This window comes from Aptenodytes forsteri, unplaced genomic scaffold (assembly GCF_000699145.1).
Source record: "Aptenodytes forsteri isolate BGI_AS27 unplaced genomic scaffold, ASM69914v1 Scaffold51, whole genome shotgun sequence".
Classification (NCBI taxonomy): Eukaryota; Metazoa; Chordata; class Aves; order Sphenisciformes; family Spheniscidae; genus Aptenodytes; species Aptenodytes forsteri.
In genome coordinates, this window is record NW_008795495.1 from 5237987 (window position 1) to 5255046 (window position 17060).

The following is a 17060-nucleotide window of genomic DNA, read 5'->3' on the forward strand; positions in this document are numbered from 1 at the left end:
GACGTGTAGAGAAGAGATTGCAACTGACATTTTGAGCAAAAACAAACAGAGAAAAGATAGGCGTGACTGATTGTTCCAATAAACATCAATTTTGCAACGCGTATGCAAGTCTGAACTCTCTCCAGTTTTCAGCTAAAACTATCCCACTCAAAAGCTTTTTTAGTTCTGAATTGCTGATTTCTTTTTTACATCACTGTCACTGTTTAACAATTAAATGGGACCTCCTAGAAGAAAAAAGGTCAGACATCTTTTTGTAATGAATCCAAATTACAAATATTTTATTGGTAATTTAGTATGTTTACACTGTCTGAACCACAGAAGTTGCTATTTTAAGTGACCACAGAAAATGAAATATAGAATTATTTTACACAGCTATACAGAACAATTAAAAAAAATCCTTTTAACATTATTTCAGTACATACAACATTCACTTGCTAAGCCAACCGTGTGTTGATTAAGAGCTGTTTTGGACACTGAAATGCCACAGCTCACAGCAGATGCTCCATAACCATCAAATTTTGCATTTGATTCTCTGAGGTGCAGTACCAGTGTATCATCACTTCAGTCCACCCAGTCTGAAATGCCCTCTCTTAAGCCTGAGCGAGCTGTGTGCAGGCAGAATTCAGAGCAGCTGGGAAGTAAAATCTAGCTACTACCTGAAGGCCAAGACACAGAGATGTGATGTAGTTTCTTACAAGTTTATTTTTTTCATCTCAAGCCATTCTGTGTCAACTCCTCAGGCCATTGGGACAGATGACTCTTACTCTGTCACACCACTCTGGGCAAGCACGTCAAACTCCTATAAAGATGCACGTGCCTCTGCAGTTGTTCTGCTACCTGTGACCCCCTGTTTGAGGCTTAGAGAGCCTTAGACTGGCCGTTTTACCCCACGAGCTGGTTTTACCCTCTTTTCCTAACTTTCCTAAACAACTCCTTTGTCAAAAAAAAAAAAAAAAAGAGTATTTAGCTTTTTTTATTCAAGGTAGCAAATATCAGCTAGGTTTTTTAAAGAGCTGTTGCTGTGCCCTAATACTGCTCCAACCGAATCGAATGACTGAACATTCGTTGGTTTCAGTGGATGGAGGAATAGACTTGTACTGAGGACTTTAGAAAATGCCTGTCTTCAGTATTAAGAGATTTAATTTTAGCTAGAACACAGATGCACTGGAGCTCTCCTGTGTATTCTTTGAACTGTATGAGAGCAGATGTTTGGAAAATTTTTATTACAGGAAATGAGAGCTTCAGTAAAAATACTGCTTTGAAAAATACTGCAAAAAAGACAAAAAGTGTACTAATGCGTATACATTAACTCAGAAAAGTGGGCAGTACATATGGTCTTTATTTGCAAAACCTCAATGTCTGACTTAGCAGGACTCGTCTTAACAAAGAATTAATCAAGGAAAAAATGAAAAATGTTACACGTTTGCCAATACAACTGCTACATTTTAAATAAAAATAACAATAATGTACATGTACAATATTATAATGATATAACTTGATGAAAATAACACTGATCAGTATCAAACTTAGGATCTAATCGATTATCCATCCTTAACAGATGAAACGCATTTCACAGAAATAGATGCAGGCAGGGTGAAGTGAAGCGATATTCACAGCTTACCGTGAGAAAGTTACCATGAAAGTTAAAGTAAAAATGTAAAGAACAAAACTTTAAATAGATTTATATTTATAAAAGTTCAGCATTATAGCAGTTGGGTGCATGTGCTGCTTTAAGATGGTAACAGCAACCTAATGGTAGACAACATACACACTTGCACACATACTCACACACACAAACACACACGTGCCCATGCTCAAATGCATGTGCATAGGTCCTCAGCTTGATTATGCAAGCATACACTTACTAGCTTTTGATGGGGCAACACCAGGAATGGGGTTCACCTCTCCTGTTTTTAGTGGTCTGCAAGGTAGTTGTAGCTACCCGAAGTCAGATGAGAGGAAACCCATCTAAGGCAACATCAGCTGAACATTTTAATGAAAACTGTTTTCATCCTGAGCATATTTAAGGAGGTTTATTAAAAAAATCTGAAGTTAATAAAGACTGGAAAAAAAGGTAAAAATCCTTACATGTGTAATTTGGAAATAAAAAAAGAATTCCTGAGTTTTGATAAATACTTTTATTATAATATAATACCATGCCTATTGAAAACATGTCTTTTATAAAAGCATGTTATACGACATTTTTTCTTGAAAAACTCGTGCCTTAGTGCACGAAATATGTTAGTAAGTCTCTGGGGACATCTGTAACACATTAATAGGAAATGAAAAGCCAAAGAATGACCTGTCATGTATGTACAAAACGTGCACTGCTCCCGGCAACGCACATCATGTTTACTACAGGCATCTTTATCTTTCTGTTTTCTCACAGGGTCCTGCCCATATTTTAATACTTTATAATTAATTACGCTTCACTAAACTATTTACAGAAGCAGAAACTAATCACACATCTTCTTAAGCCCATAAATATGGAACTACAGAACTATAACATTTTAAAACAGTATGAAGACGAGTGTGCTACATAGTACTGTTCTCTAGAAGTACAGTTCGTGAATTATTTTCTTTATGAAGATTTAAACCTAAATTAAAATAGAAGTTCAAATTCTCCCTCTGTTTTCCTAGGTTACATTTTTTCTACCTGCTATTTCTAAAGGATTTTGCCCCAAGAGAGTATTTGGATTGCAAAACCAGTTGTAAATTGTCGCAAAAGTATCTCTAGTAAAGAACCCTCAGGCTCTTGAATGCCCACTGTTTGCATGGGATACAATCAATTTGTTTTCAGTTAAAAATAGCTGGTTTCCAATACTAGCTATTGTTTTTATGGTTCTAGTAGTATTAATTTTTGCTTTTGGTGTGTTTTTCTCTCCTTCGCTGTCGTTAAACACGAATAACATGGAAACAGTGAAATGGACCATACCCAAAGTGCTGCCAAATGCACTGAACACACAAAGTGGTTACAAAATGGTATTTATAGAGGCCTAGAAGGTCGCTTCTAACAACAGTAGGTAAAACCAATCGTCAGAGTGAAATGCACTTTTGACTTGACTGCATCCTTTAATATTTTCATTAGCTAACTCTATAATACCCCTGATAAAAATTCTACTTTTTTACATTTAAACTTCTATTACAAAGTATTTCACGTTTTATTAAAAAAAAAAAAAAACACAATAGTGATGGTGGTTAATCTCCTTTATAAAAGATAATACATTGAGTTATATCTAATGGCTTTGATCCAATTAACATTATATTATACTGCTTAGTAATTACTGTGACTTCAGTTCCTGCAACTGTTATAGCGAATACAAATGATCGTTTAATGTACAGGAAGTGGGGATCATTTGGAAGTGCTGATTCAGAAGTATTCAAGTGCTAACAACGACTTGTTCTTTCTATGCTTTTCTTCATATGACAATCTTAAAAACGTCCATGATTTTGAACGTGACACAGTTTTGGGGCAATTATTTTTTCTATAACCTTTTATGTGCAAACACAAAACTAGATTTTTCTAAACGTTACCATCTTGTTAAAAGTAATTGCCACTTTTACTTAAAAAGGCACCAGCATTAATGTAAGAGAATATACCTTTTATGCTTGTTTTATGAAGAGCTGTACTTGTTACTGGAGCGGAAATTATCATATCCGTGATCATTAACTTTGAACTTTAAACAGGATTGCCTTTCCTCCAGGGACAACAGATCTTTGGATTGGCACCAGCAACACAAGCATGACTGTTAAAATAAAAGGAATAAAACATTTTACCTCATTTTGTTCTGCACATGTGGCAAAATGCACTGAAACACTGCCCTTCTTCAGCAGTACAGTAGGAAATGGCAAGTGTGCAAGCTACAATTTTGGGATTACAGCGCAAGCAAAGAAACAAAGTTAACCTTTGCGTTGCTCAAATGGCCACTAACTTCTGGGATGTGCCATTAGCAACCTGAGCGCTGGAGGGCAGGAAGAGTTACATGGAGTTATATATAATAATGGCTGCACACATACTGCTTCAACTCTGGTCTGCAATTCTAAAAGCATCTGAAAATATTAGACTTCTTGTCCTTTCTCTGATGATCTTTCTTGGAAAAAATGTCTGCGCAGTAATCTATACTTTCTAAGCAAGATGATGCTATTTAGTTGATTTTTTTGAGGGGTGTGGGGGGGAAAGAACTAGGAGAATGGTGAAAATGTACATACAGTTCATACATTTACTAGATGTAAATGTATGAACAGACCTTTTGCTGATGCTACTGACTGGCCTTTGGGTGCTGGAAGTCCATCTGGGATCCCACACACCCACTTGTTTCCACGCTCAGGATGCTAGAGATCGCTTACGTTATCTCAGCTCCAGTGACTCTTTCAGGGAGCTGGCAAAGTAGACAGGGAAGACGAGACCGACATTAAAGCCTCTGCAATGTGCTGTCACAATTATGTGGGAAATACCCTAACACTACTAGATGTAGAGCTGACTGACTTCTGATGGAAAGATATAGCCAGTAAGAAATTTACAGAGCCAGGCAATTAGCCTAGCAGTGGCCAACGGTTAAATGCTTGGCAAGAAAAGAAAAATCTAAGAATTTGTGGTAGGCAATGTAAGAACCCAAATACAGTGTCTGAAGACAGTAAGGGGCCACAAAAAAGCCCAAATCTGGACGTTTTCCGAGCAGGCATGAAGGCTGAGGACTGATGGGCTGCAATCCACATGCGATCCAGAGCCTCAGATCCTGCGTGGAGAATTAGTGCCCAGGACTATTCACTCAAACCGAGGCAAAACTACAAACAGGTCTGTCTCATAAAATGTTGGCATTGGAAAGGGACGAGTGGATCCTTGCACCCTCTGCCTTACGTAACTTGCCTACTGATTTGAGCGCTCAGTCAGGATGGGGGGAACCCGGGGTCAGCGCCCTCCCCATTGGGTTGCAGAGGATATGGCTACGTGAATCTCTGCAGCGCAGTCTGAGTCTGCTTTGTCAGTGCTCTCGAAGTGGCTGGGTGCCAGCTCCAGTCAGGAAGTGATGTAGCACTGATTAGCATGGTGCCGAGAGGGTTTATTGTACACTCCTCTCTTTTGCTTTCTCTTTTTGTCCCTATGAACCCTTAATTCCTTTCTGTGCAGCTTCAGCAGGAGAGGGAGAGAACACCTACCATGACCCAGTTAAAATTTTAAGTAAAATTTAATGACCATTTAAAACACTTTGTGCATGTTAAGGAATGAATTTTACTGCTGACATCACCTTTTAACCAGAGGAGCAGCTCCCAGCAGCCTCTTACCTTAAAGCAGTTTTGGAATCTTTTGCTCACCAAATACAGAGCTATCGGATTGATGCAGGAATTCAGTGAAGCCATGTTAATACCAATGTAGTCCATCACAAGAAAAAAGCTGTGTGGAAATTAAAGAAAGTGAGACACTTCTCATTTTCTCTGAAAACGCTTAGTAGAGGTTGACAGCTATGAAAATTGGACTCAGCTTCATTCATCCAAGACTAACCATTAAATGTAATATTAAAGGGGCTTATATCAACAGGATTAACTCGTGGAGGTAACAATTGTGCTCAATAATAGTCTGAATCAGTAGACCATTCTCATGAAAGTAATTTCAGAAGATCCAACCACCTTAACTTGTGGGAGGAAACGTTCACGAGGTTTTCTTCACAGATTTAATCCTAGCTGTTCTGTTGAAAGGGAAAACGGGGACAGAAATTCCCCCTCGGCCCTCATAACGCCGTAAGACAGTAGGACAGTCCCAAAAGGGATCAGGAGAAGACAGGCAAACAGGACAGAAGCCCAGTGTTCATGGGATTCCTCATAATTTCCTGACTCTGCTACTGGGAGTGAAACCAGAGTGTCCTGGATGAAGAAGCAGAGAGAACTTCAGACACACAGAGTAAGCTAGTTCATTAGGAAATCCAAATATGCTCACGGAGAATGTCAGTAGCGCACAGGCGTTTTATTTTTACAGTCTCACCTTAAAAGTTCACATCTGTTGGGGTCCTTCTGATCATAAATAGTGAGCTTCAATATTCTGCTTAAGTGGAGTGGTAGCCAACACAAGGCAAAAACAAGTACCAGACAGAACACGGTTTTGGCCACCTCACGTCTCTGAAAAAGAAAATTGGACAGAACAGTGTTATAGTTTCTCTCTGTCTCTCGATTGTTGTTGTCTTCTAACATCCAAATGTTTCATAAACAAAATAAAACCCCTATCAAAATAGGAGTTAGGAGAACATCATAATACCTTATTTTCTTGGAATATGTACTTAATCTTTTCTATTGCTTTAGATGTCTTGCACTGATTCTCTGTATCTCTAATTTTAAAAAGTATGAGCAATAAAATGAAAAAAATCAAGGACATAAAAACAGTCATTTAAATTAAAATGAAGAACATATTTGTCTCCCCAGTCACTTTCAAATACCAGCTTATTTTCAATTGTATTTTCCTGTGCTTTGATCTCAGGTCTTCTTTTAAATGCCCCAAGAGATTTCAATTACAGCTTTATCAAGGTAAGAGGAAAGGAGCACAAATATACTTTATAGTACAAATGTAATTTAATTCTAGTGACGTATGATGTTTGTCTCTGGTGCACTACTAACCTGGAATGTATTTTGGAATGTGTTTTGTTCTGCTAACATATACTGCTAACCTTACTATACTTCAGCATGAAATTGATTCAAAATAATCAACAAATTTCCAGCACCAGCTTCTACATTACAGCACGACCTCAGTTTTCATTACAAAATATCCATCTCTCATTCTTCTACAGAAGAAAGAAAAACTATAAAACCTGAAGGATTAACACCAAACAAGAAAAAAAGAAGTTTTGTGATTGTCAGTGAAAATCTTAGGTTTCTGAGGGATCTGATATCTATATCTATATCTCTATATCTGTACGAGTTCAGCAGCACCACTGTTAGGAAACTGTCAGTGAAATTAGGTTTCTGAGGGATCTGATATCTATATCTATATCTCTATATCTGTACGAGTTCAGCAGCACCAGTTAGGAAACTTCTCTTTAGTAGTAATCTTGAAGTCATTATACAAGAACACAATAATGACGTGGTAGTAAAGGTATTATTGTCATCCTCTCTACAGTCAGCAGAGTTGTTCAGCAGCACCACTGTTAGGAAACTTCTCTTTAGTAGTAATCTTGAAGTCATTATACAAGAACAGAATAATGACGTGGTAGTAAAGGTATTATTGTCATCCTCTCTACAGTCAGCAGAGTTGTCAGGGATAAATTTTTACCTGTTTTAAGTGGTCATTTAAAGCAATCTGCATCCCACTTTTCTTTCGTAACATCTCACAGGTCATGAGAGTATAGAAGAATGCTGTGATAGCCAGTGGCAAACAGAAGTAAAAGCTAAACAGCCACCAGTCTTTAGCTTGCTTGTAAAACTAGAAGGAAAACAAAAGTAAAAACATTGTTAGGAGTTGAATGTTGGAAACTATGCTATAACTGTCCTGAAAAGCATCTCTTTAAGGCATACATTACAAATGAGAAAACGGGACGAGATAATAATATGCCCAAAGCCCACAAAAAGACAAAAGTTTCTGAATGCTCTTTTTTTAACCGATATACCTCAGGAATTTGTCAGCATTTCATCTGAACATTATATTCACCTACATTTCACATACACTTGTGCACATTAGAATCCACACAACACTGAGAAGATCCATGGAACTGTTCCGGAGAGCTGTGCTTTTATAAACGTCAGTGTCTTACCATCATAAAGGATGTTTTCTGCGTGGGGTGAAGCAGGCATATTCTAAGATCCTTTCCTCTGTACTCCATCATAATCATGTCAAATGCGATAGCTTCTGGAACAGCCAATATCACTGATATAACCCAGATCAGTACAATTTCAACAGCAGTCCACTTTGGCACTCCAATTCCTTTAATGCGACTCCAAGAAGCAACTGCTCGATACCTGAAGCAACACACATATGCGAATTAAAAATATAAGAAAACCCACCCGGTTTAACTGGCTTACACTCAGCTTATTCATATGATATCAGCTGAGTGGAAAGGTGAATTTGAACCAATGCCCGTATTTAAAAGAAATTACAGAGTTTGATGAAAAAATGGGTCTCACCTATCTATACTGAGGGCACACAAACTCAACACTGTGATGCCCACCGATGCCTTTTGAATGAAGGGTACTAATTTGCACATTTCGACACCAAAGGGCCAGTCCTCTGCAAGCAGCTGTGAAAAGAAAACAATTAGAAATTAATCATTTTTTAAAAATAATTCCCATAGATGCAACATAGACTTTTCTTTTAATTGTTTTTCTTTTCCACCATGCAAAACTTAGTCAAGAAGAACTTGACTAAGGGAGTCTCCCAGGTGTGTGTCCTAAAAACTAGGTAGTAGCATCCCAGTCAGTCCCTGGCTGGGCAAGGATATATGCATAAAGGGTTAGTCCTGACTTCTCAAGCCCTACAAACTCCACTCATTTTGTTTCTAACTTCACAACCCCAGTGTTTATGGCAAAAAATGACTGAGCAGGTGAGGATTTCCCTCTTGTATTGGCTTTATCTGTCTTGAGCGTTCATTGCTTTTCTTATATGTTCCAACTAACTCTCGATTTACTAGAAATAAAGAAAATAACTTGAGGCTGATCAGAACAGGGACAAAGCTAACAAATGCACATCTGGGGTGGGGTTTATTTGAAGCTTGGTGTCTAGGCTCCATCAGCTGAGAAGTCAGGCAACACTGGAAAGCAATGTATCCCACAGGTTTTAGCTGATCATCTGGTAACGAAGGAAGGGACCACCGGACGCTCCTAAACAGCTAGTTTGAACTAATTGTTTTGTAGCAGGTAAAGACAGATCAGATAAATCCCACACTGAAGATCTTTATTGACCAGTTTTCCAACGATTCTGTATTACAATACCAAAAAGACTATCTGCACATTCGGCATACCTGTTTGTGCTACAGAACAAAGAAAACAGCACAATGAATTTTAAGTTGGTTCAATTGCACTTCGGGTCATACACTTTAATGGAAATCTTCTGTCACATTCCCAGCGGTACGTTTTAGCTGATTTAGGGGAGAGACTTACTGGACACAGAAAGCACCTTCTTCACAGCTGATGCTATGAACTGTTTACCTGTAGCTTTAGTTTAGAAACATTTAATCTCTGTACTCTGCTGTGAGCTGCTCTGATGGCTCAAATACACCACAGCAGCAGCCAAATCATCCAGTTCCTCACAAAAACAAGACTCTCCAGAACAGAGGTTATGCCAAGAAATAGTTGCAATCGTTATATACAAAAGTAAACTGTCTGAGTTTCTGTAATTAGTTACATTATCTAAGCCCATCTCTGTTTTTCATAACTTTCTTCAAATGAGGCCTTTTGGATCTGTTGCAGATAGAGGGCTACAAAATGGAAAAGGAGAGGAAAGAAGAATGGTAACTACCCAAAAGAGATTGCAAAATCTTTCCCTTGGTTCAGGTCTCCTCAGACATCTCATTTAACAGGGATGTAAGAAAAGAAGAAATAGATCACCATACTGTATAGATTCTGCTGGGGACCAAAATGATTGAAGATAGCCACGGAGTTGACTGCTCACGTTGGTTTGGTTCAGCAAAGTCCTTAAGCACACATACATGTGCATCTAAGGATAAACAGTTACGTGGTCCACAACAGTTTTTGAAAAGCCCTGATATAATTTAAGTATCATTTTAACACAAATGGAGTTAAGTACATTTCATGACCATGTGCTTTTGGAAATCCCTATGAAGTGCCCACCAGTATTTTCAGTATTTTCAGATACCAGAATACCTTCAAAAATCTGCTTTAGTCCTGTGCTGAAATGGGATCTTTAAAAGAACAGCAGTAGGAAAACTGTAACATGGCCCAGCTTTGATCTATTTCTTCAATGTCTACTTAAGTAAGACAAAAAGTATAATGCTCCTGCAGAAATGAAGCAGAAAAATAAATTCTAAGGATTTATGTTTCTTGAGAATTTTATGGAAAGTAATAAAGCAGAGGAAGTAGGGACGAGGTTGTAATAACCATACGGTACCTTCTGCTTATGTGATGCGGGAATATAACTCAGTCTGTAATTAAAGTATTTTCAGTAAAGCCTCTCCCTGAGACTTCTTTTGAAGTGCTGTTAAGGGGGTGATAGTTACAAACTACTATTAAAATTGCAATGTGAATAATTACAGGTGTTCTAAATGTACGCTCTAGATAATTAAATGACACCTGGACTAATTTAGTTTATATCAATCAGGCAGTGAACCTCCAGCCTACCACACCTAGTTGCTATAGAAGTCAAGGACTGGGTAGCAAGTACATTGTATACTTGTCTATAGTATCTATTGTATATTGTACATGTGTATATATTAAACCAGAGATGACTCATTAAAAAAGCACTTAAAAATTAATTTTTTTTTTTCTTCGTTGAACTAAAATTCAGAGCTTTGGTCAAATTTCTGTTGGCAGATTCTGTTCAAGACTTTAGCTACAACTAGCTGGTGTACGTGCAAGACACTCCCTGTCTCTCTTCCCTAAATCACAACGGTTCAGCCACATGTCGGAGATTTCCCTGAACTAATGCTTATCTCTCAGGTGCAGTCACACCTGTGCTCCAAGCTGACTGGATTTGAGCCAGCTCCAGTTTGGGACCCATATGGCTGGATTATATATAATGGCGCTGCACGGGAGCGAATGCGGTCTGCTGAGAGAAAGGGTGCATTAGCTTGGGTTTAGCATGACATCAAAATATTACTTGCATTCAGCCAGCTTAAATCAGGGGCAGAATGGACACACAGCTGTCTGCACTGGATTGGAAAAACACGTCCTTTATCTCTTGCAGCTGATATATTGTGAAATTTGAGCATTTTAATGCATGAGTCACAAATTTCTCTATCATGGTATTGCAAGTGGTTAATGACATGCTTTGCAGCAAAAGCTTGAAAACATTTAAGAGAGCAAAAGGAAAAAAGTAGAATGTTTTAATTGCTGATTGCTTAATTCCTTATTGTTTGTCTTCTGTCTTGCCATCTCCTCAAAACACTGCCTTAAAGTACAGTGAAAATCCACTGTGAAGTATTCAGGAGCATCATATTTGTGGACAAGAGCAATGATTATTCTTAGTGAAGTACAGATGTAGTCTAATGCAATTTTGTATGGGTGAAACAATTTTCTTATGATTCATAACAGGGTATCTGTACAAAGAGTGCCATTTTACAAATGACAAATGCTGCCACTTGGCAGCAAAGAGAAAAAATAATGTTGCATTTTCATCAGTAAAATGCCAAGAGAAGTCTACCACTGGCTGTATTCCGAGTGACCTTTTCCAATGTTTTATAGTCACTTATTTTACATGGGCAAAGTTTTAAGTGCTAAGCCACAGAAATGTGTGGAAGATGAAATGAAATGAAATAGAATGAAAGGAAAGGGAACACATTGCAGAATGAAGTGAAATCATACTTAAAAGAACCAATACATCTGATGCACTCCTAGCCAACGCTTTCTCAGACCAGACACAGATCTGAGCCTAAACTGATGTGAAAGCTGCACAGCTATGAAAGTAGCCCCAAGAGATGTTGTGACTCAGAGACACACCTGTGAGTTACAATTCCTGCTCTGCTTCCTCTTGGTTGTGTAGGAACAAAAAGATGTTCCTAATACGCTGCTGGAATACGCCAGCATGCGAGCACGATACGCTGCTCTTGATGGCTCAGCTGCTGTGGCCACCAGCCAGAAGGCTGATGCCACGGCTCCAACCCACTACTGTTGACTTTCTGCAGTCAGGCACGAAGAAGTAGCGAAGCGTGCACTTACTTACATCAGTGTCCTAGTCCTGAGCAATGAATGCACACGGAAACACAGAGCAGGAATTCGTACCTCCTCCTAGCTGTGCGTTCACAGCAAGTCTAGTTCACAGGATGATAGGACTCAATTTTCATAATTATGAATTGCAGAGTTAGTTACAGAGGAAATCAGACATGCAACTGTACACCTAATTCACAAGCAACATTTTTTCAATATATCTGTGAAATGACTGGCAGATTTTCACCTGATACTTCTGAGACGGGGAGGTCATGCAGATAAAGTATTTTTTGGCATTTCATAGGAGCACGCAGTTTTCAAAACAGGAAATTTGCCCAGGAAATTAAGCTTATGGTCAGGGATAAGTCAGACAACATTACATAACTTATTAATATTTAATATTAATTATGATGTCAGGGTGGGGATCTTCCCTCTAGACAAGAAAATATATTTCCCGCTTCCTAGTTAAGCTAAGAATGTTTTACGGGTCTATCCAATAAACAGTGTAAATCTTAATACGAGGCATGCAATTAGTTTCTTTTCCTGTTTTAGTAACTTCTGCTTAGAAACCGCGTTTTTTTTAAAAATACTTAATTAAGATAAAGTAATATCATATACACATCTTGAAAATGACAGAAACCCCATAATGTGTTCTCAAAATAAAAAATTTCTGCAATTTCACAATCCCAGTGAAAGGACTGCATCAAAAGAAAGCCATGCTGCTGTCAGATTGGGAAGCATAAAGACAGGGTAGAAGAAAAAAAACAAATAAAACTTGTTTTGAAATTTGTCACATGCATCTTTTAAGTGAATGCATACATAACAAATGTATACATAATGAAAAAACGACTCTAAACTTACAAATCTATACTGACATCATCTAACGTATTTCAGTTGGGAGATCTATCATGAAAACTATGCACGCGTACTTTTAACAACATACAGACATTTCCACTACCTCACATATTGGACTTCAGAGTAGATTGTTCCCATCTAACTGCAGAACAAAGTTACCCCCCATTGCCTGTAGAGTCTAAAGAGGTCCCTCCACTGGATAGTTCAGATCTTTCTTAAGTGCCTATAAGCTGCATTTGTTGACCATAAAGGGTTCCTAAGTGAAAAAGACTTCTAGCTTAATATGGTCAGAGATCAATAAACGTTGTGTAAGAAATTCTGAGACGAGCTTTGCAAGACCTCAAGTCAGTGGTTCAGATGTTGAAAGAAAGGAAATGATGCGTATCTTCCAATAAAATGGCTGTTATCTTTAACATCAGAAGAACCAGTGGCCAAGAGTTGTAATATGGAGTAGTAACAATGTTTTCTAAAGACAAGCACCTTGGCTTTTTTGGAAAGTTAGGAAAAGATTGGCTTTATCATGATGCATGCCGTATAGGTACTTGGATTAAAGAGTTAGTAAAGTCATCACAAAGACATTTCCATGGAAATCCTGCCTTTTTTAGAGCACAGCTGAATTAACAAGGGGGCCAGTTTGCGTCTGCAGTCCCTCATCTGGTCTTTCTATTATTTCCAGTGCTTGATAATTCTATATAATGTTAACTGCATTTTTTTATGTAATCCCTAAAATACATCACTGAAAAAAAATCATTGCCTACAAAGCTGACTTTGGCCTTTGATCATTGGCTTGGATAAAGACCAGTTTTTGTTCCTTCCCTGGAAATTTTTGACTCTGCTCTTCCATTGTGCTCTGAGATAGAAGAACCTGTGACAGTATTTCCAGGTAGATATTCTTCCTCAGTCATTTGTGTCATAGCAAATTGATAGTCAGAGTTCAGAAAGCCACACAAGAGCGTGCAGAGCATAGGTTGTTCCCCCTGTTAAAAATCCATTGCAACATGACAGTAAACTGGATTTAATGTAAGAGAATAAATTACAAAATGAGAGAGAGAGATGTAGTCTATATATCAGAAGAGAAAGCATGTTATTATATTATTTGATTATGGCTTTTTTAAGTCTATATTCCTATCTCATTACACATACATGCATGAGAGGCAGAGCTAATGTAAGTTTGGAATTTCCAATCCTGATGTTGTTTTGGTGTCTTACACGCGGGAGTTACCAACTTTATCGATTTGGGAAACTAAGCATAAGCCTTCCAGAACTGCAGACCTGTATTGTCAGGTGTACAAGCTGCCACTGTCTGGTCTTCCAAAGATTAAGTGCAGAGAAGGACACAAAAAGCTCACTGACTACCTACTCTATCCTTCTGCTCCTTATGTTCACACCTTTAATTGCTGTTTGCGGCCTCAAATTAACAAAGATATGCTTACTTTGTTTAGTGAAGCAGTTGACCAGGCATAGGACCACCTTCACATCCCATTAGTAGCAATTTTGCAAAGTATCTACACTGCCACAACGTTATGTACTGCAGAATGATTGTCTCAGACTTTTCTCTACTTCCCATTCTGCAGTTCTGGGGGTACGGCCAAAGCCAGATTGTTTACCAGGACCCTGAACGCCAAAAAGGTCTTCCAGGTTCCGCATGCTGGAACTGAACGCCCCTCAAGCCCTCATTGCATACCCAGTTTCCTGACTATGTGACAGATTCCAATACTTTCCATTTTTCTACTGAATGTATTGATCAATATTCAAATTTGTCAAGTGCGATGGACTAATGAGGATCCTACACATTGGACTGCATTTGCCTCACAATCTAGGCAACACCTGCTTTTCTTTAGATACCCTCAATTTAAAAGATGCAAATTTTCATTTGCGTATTTTTTCAGCTACTTAACATATTCACTTAACTTAAATAGTCACAGGGGACATCTTTTGCAGTTATCACTTTTAATACCTAACAAAATGCTGCTCCTAGTGCGAATTCTGAGTTCTCTCTTATGGGTCTGTCTAGAAAGCATTCACAGACACTTTCACACTTTCTACTGCAAGTGTTGTTGAGTAAACTGCTGGCATTTTATTAACATGAGAAATTCTCTCACATTCTTTTTCACGCAGCTGTCTAACTGAGGATCTGGTAGCAATTCTGAAGATCCATTTCATCCAGTTTAAAATTGTTTCAAAATGCAAGTTACAACTGTTTTAAGTATACTTGATTTACAAACCAAGCCTTTGCTAGCTTTTGTTTTTCCCATACTGCTGGGTGATTATAGCCAGCTTTTGATTGCATTCTCCCTCATAACGTTGCTCTGCAGGTGAAATTAAATGGGATGAAAAGTTATCATCAACTCAAACCTTACTCAAACTCTTAATTTTGATTAAATAAACACAATGTCTAATGTTTGGGGGTTTTAACTCACATTTATTCAAAAGTCCTGTTTTTATAAAACAGCAAATATTGCAGTCATTATTGTAAGGGATAATAAAAATTTATTATGGGCTCTTCATTAAGATGAGCAGCAGCGTGGGAGATTTAGCACCTGAGAGCTATTGCTTAGCTTCTAGCATTATCAATAGCACAATAAAAATCCTGGACCTGCAGCTGGTATAGTATTTATCGGTTTGCAATCTGACCTTTTATTCCTCCTGCTCCAACCTACTCATAATGATATACTTGATGACATTCAATCAAGATAAGGACTGCCGTATATTATTGCATGTTATCATTAAATTAATTTTGCAGTAAGTGTCACTGAGATTGCAAAGTCTTGTACTGAGCAGCTGTTATTGATTTAATTTTTTTTATTTTTTCTGAGAACAGATAAAAAAATCTTTTTGTTCAATATCTTTTTTTACAAAAATACAGTTTTTTCAAAACAGCTTGAAGTATTTTGTTTCATAAACTCCACTCTCACTCACAAGAGTACACGCCTCTCACAAGAACTACGATAAATGTATAGCATGGAAAATACTGAAATTCCAAATCAAAGAACTCTCGTGTAATCCAAATTATCCGGCTCATGAATTTAACACTGTTATGATGTTACCTGTTTTGTAATACTTCCAATACTTTAAAAGGATAAAGGCACATGATTCTCCCACTTCAGCAGTTTCTGGGAGTAATCACTACAGATACAGAAGACTAAATTCAAAACCCGTCCCTTCACCATGGTTTTCGAAAGCTAAAAGTAACAAACCCCAGACTTTACAAACATGCATACGAAGTGAGGAGAAGGAATAGATGAAGGCTCTCATGTTCACTTTATGCAGTAAGTGATTGGTGCTCAGGGACCCAGACTGTAAACTCTCAAGGCGGAAGATGCCTTGTCATTTCCAGCATCCCTCCCAAGAGTGATCGTAACTAGAGGCTGGATTCAACCGCCCAATGAATTCCTAAGGACAAATGGACCACGCAAGCTGGGTAGAGGAGACAGAGGTTGTACTCCTTCCGTGGCAAGTCTTATCACGTCAAAGGGCAGAGTAAAGAAGGTGCAAGAGTAGCAGGTGTGGCTCACTCCCTGTCAGCTGCCCATGCTGCAACGCTGGCCAACGGGGGAAAGGGTTCACGGCTCAGGAAAGCATCGTGCCTCTCAACCGCCAGACGCATAAAACTAATACAAATCGCTCAGTTTGAATGACCTTGGTTCCTCCTGAAAAAGTCCCCATGCCACCAGCGACTGTACGGACCCACGGGAAGTATATGACTAAGCCTGCCCCAGCTGCGCAGGAGGGACCGCGTGGTACCCACCCCACCGGAGAGGGTCTTCTGTGCCTCCCCCTCCATTCCTCGGGGGAAGGGAGGGAAGCCATGAACCCATTGCGCATTTATCCACTGCAGTTATTTCCTTTATCCCTAGGACAGCACCTGTTTCCAGGTGACTTTCAGAGCCTGGCCACCTCCAGCCGCACACCTCTGCCCCATTCCCAGCCCGGACCGGTGAAAGGGTTGGGACTGGGGCACAGAGGGGGTGCCATGTGGGACAACAAGGACAACATCTGACCAGAATACCACCTTCCGGCAGGTTTTTGGCATGCTGTCTCCCAGCCAGAAGCGGGGCGCGTTTCCCCCCGGCAGCCACGGAGGTGCCGGGTGCCCGCCGGGGGCCGGCGAGGAGCCCCGAGGAGAGCCCGCCGCACCCCCGCGCCCGTCCCCGGACCCATCCCCGGCTCCCCCTCACCTTGTAGACGTTGATGGGGATGTCGATGATGATGTGAAGCAGGTCGCCCAGGGCCAGGCTGGCGATGAGGATGTTGGGGCCATTCCTCATGCACTTGTTCTTGTAGATGATCCGCAGCAGCGTGGAGTTGCCGATGATGCCCAGGACGAAGACGAGGCAGGACACCACCGTGTTGATGTACTTGAAAGTCTCCTTGATCTCCGTTTGCCCCGTGCACATGGGGGGCGAGGC

At 39.3% G+C, this 17060-nt stretch overlaps 1 protein-coding gene across 1 annotated transcript; it reads right to left on the reverse strand.

Annotated features, from left to right (window-relative positions):
• Window positions 1-2099: 2099 nt before the first annotated feature.
• On the reverse strand, window positions 2100-17051 carry EDNRB (endothelin receptor type B). Its single transcript, XM_009281734.1, has 7 exons — window positions 16830-17051; window positions 8104-8216; window positions 7734-7938; window positions 7256-7405; window positions 5978-6111; window positions 5284-5392; window positions 2100-3746 (listed from the first exon to the last, which is right to left on the reverse strand). Exons 1-7 carry the CDS (start codon window positions 17046-17048, stop codon window positions 3615-3617), a joined length of 1062 nt encoding a protein of 353 aa, XP_009280009.1. The 5' UTR covers window positions 17049-17051; the 3' UTR covers window positions 2100-3614.
• Window positions 17052-17060: the final 9 nt, after the last annotated feature.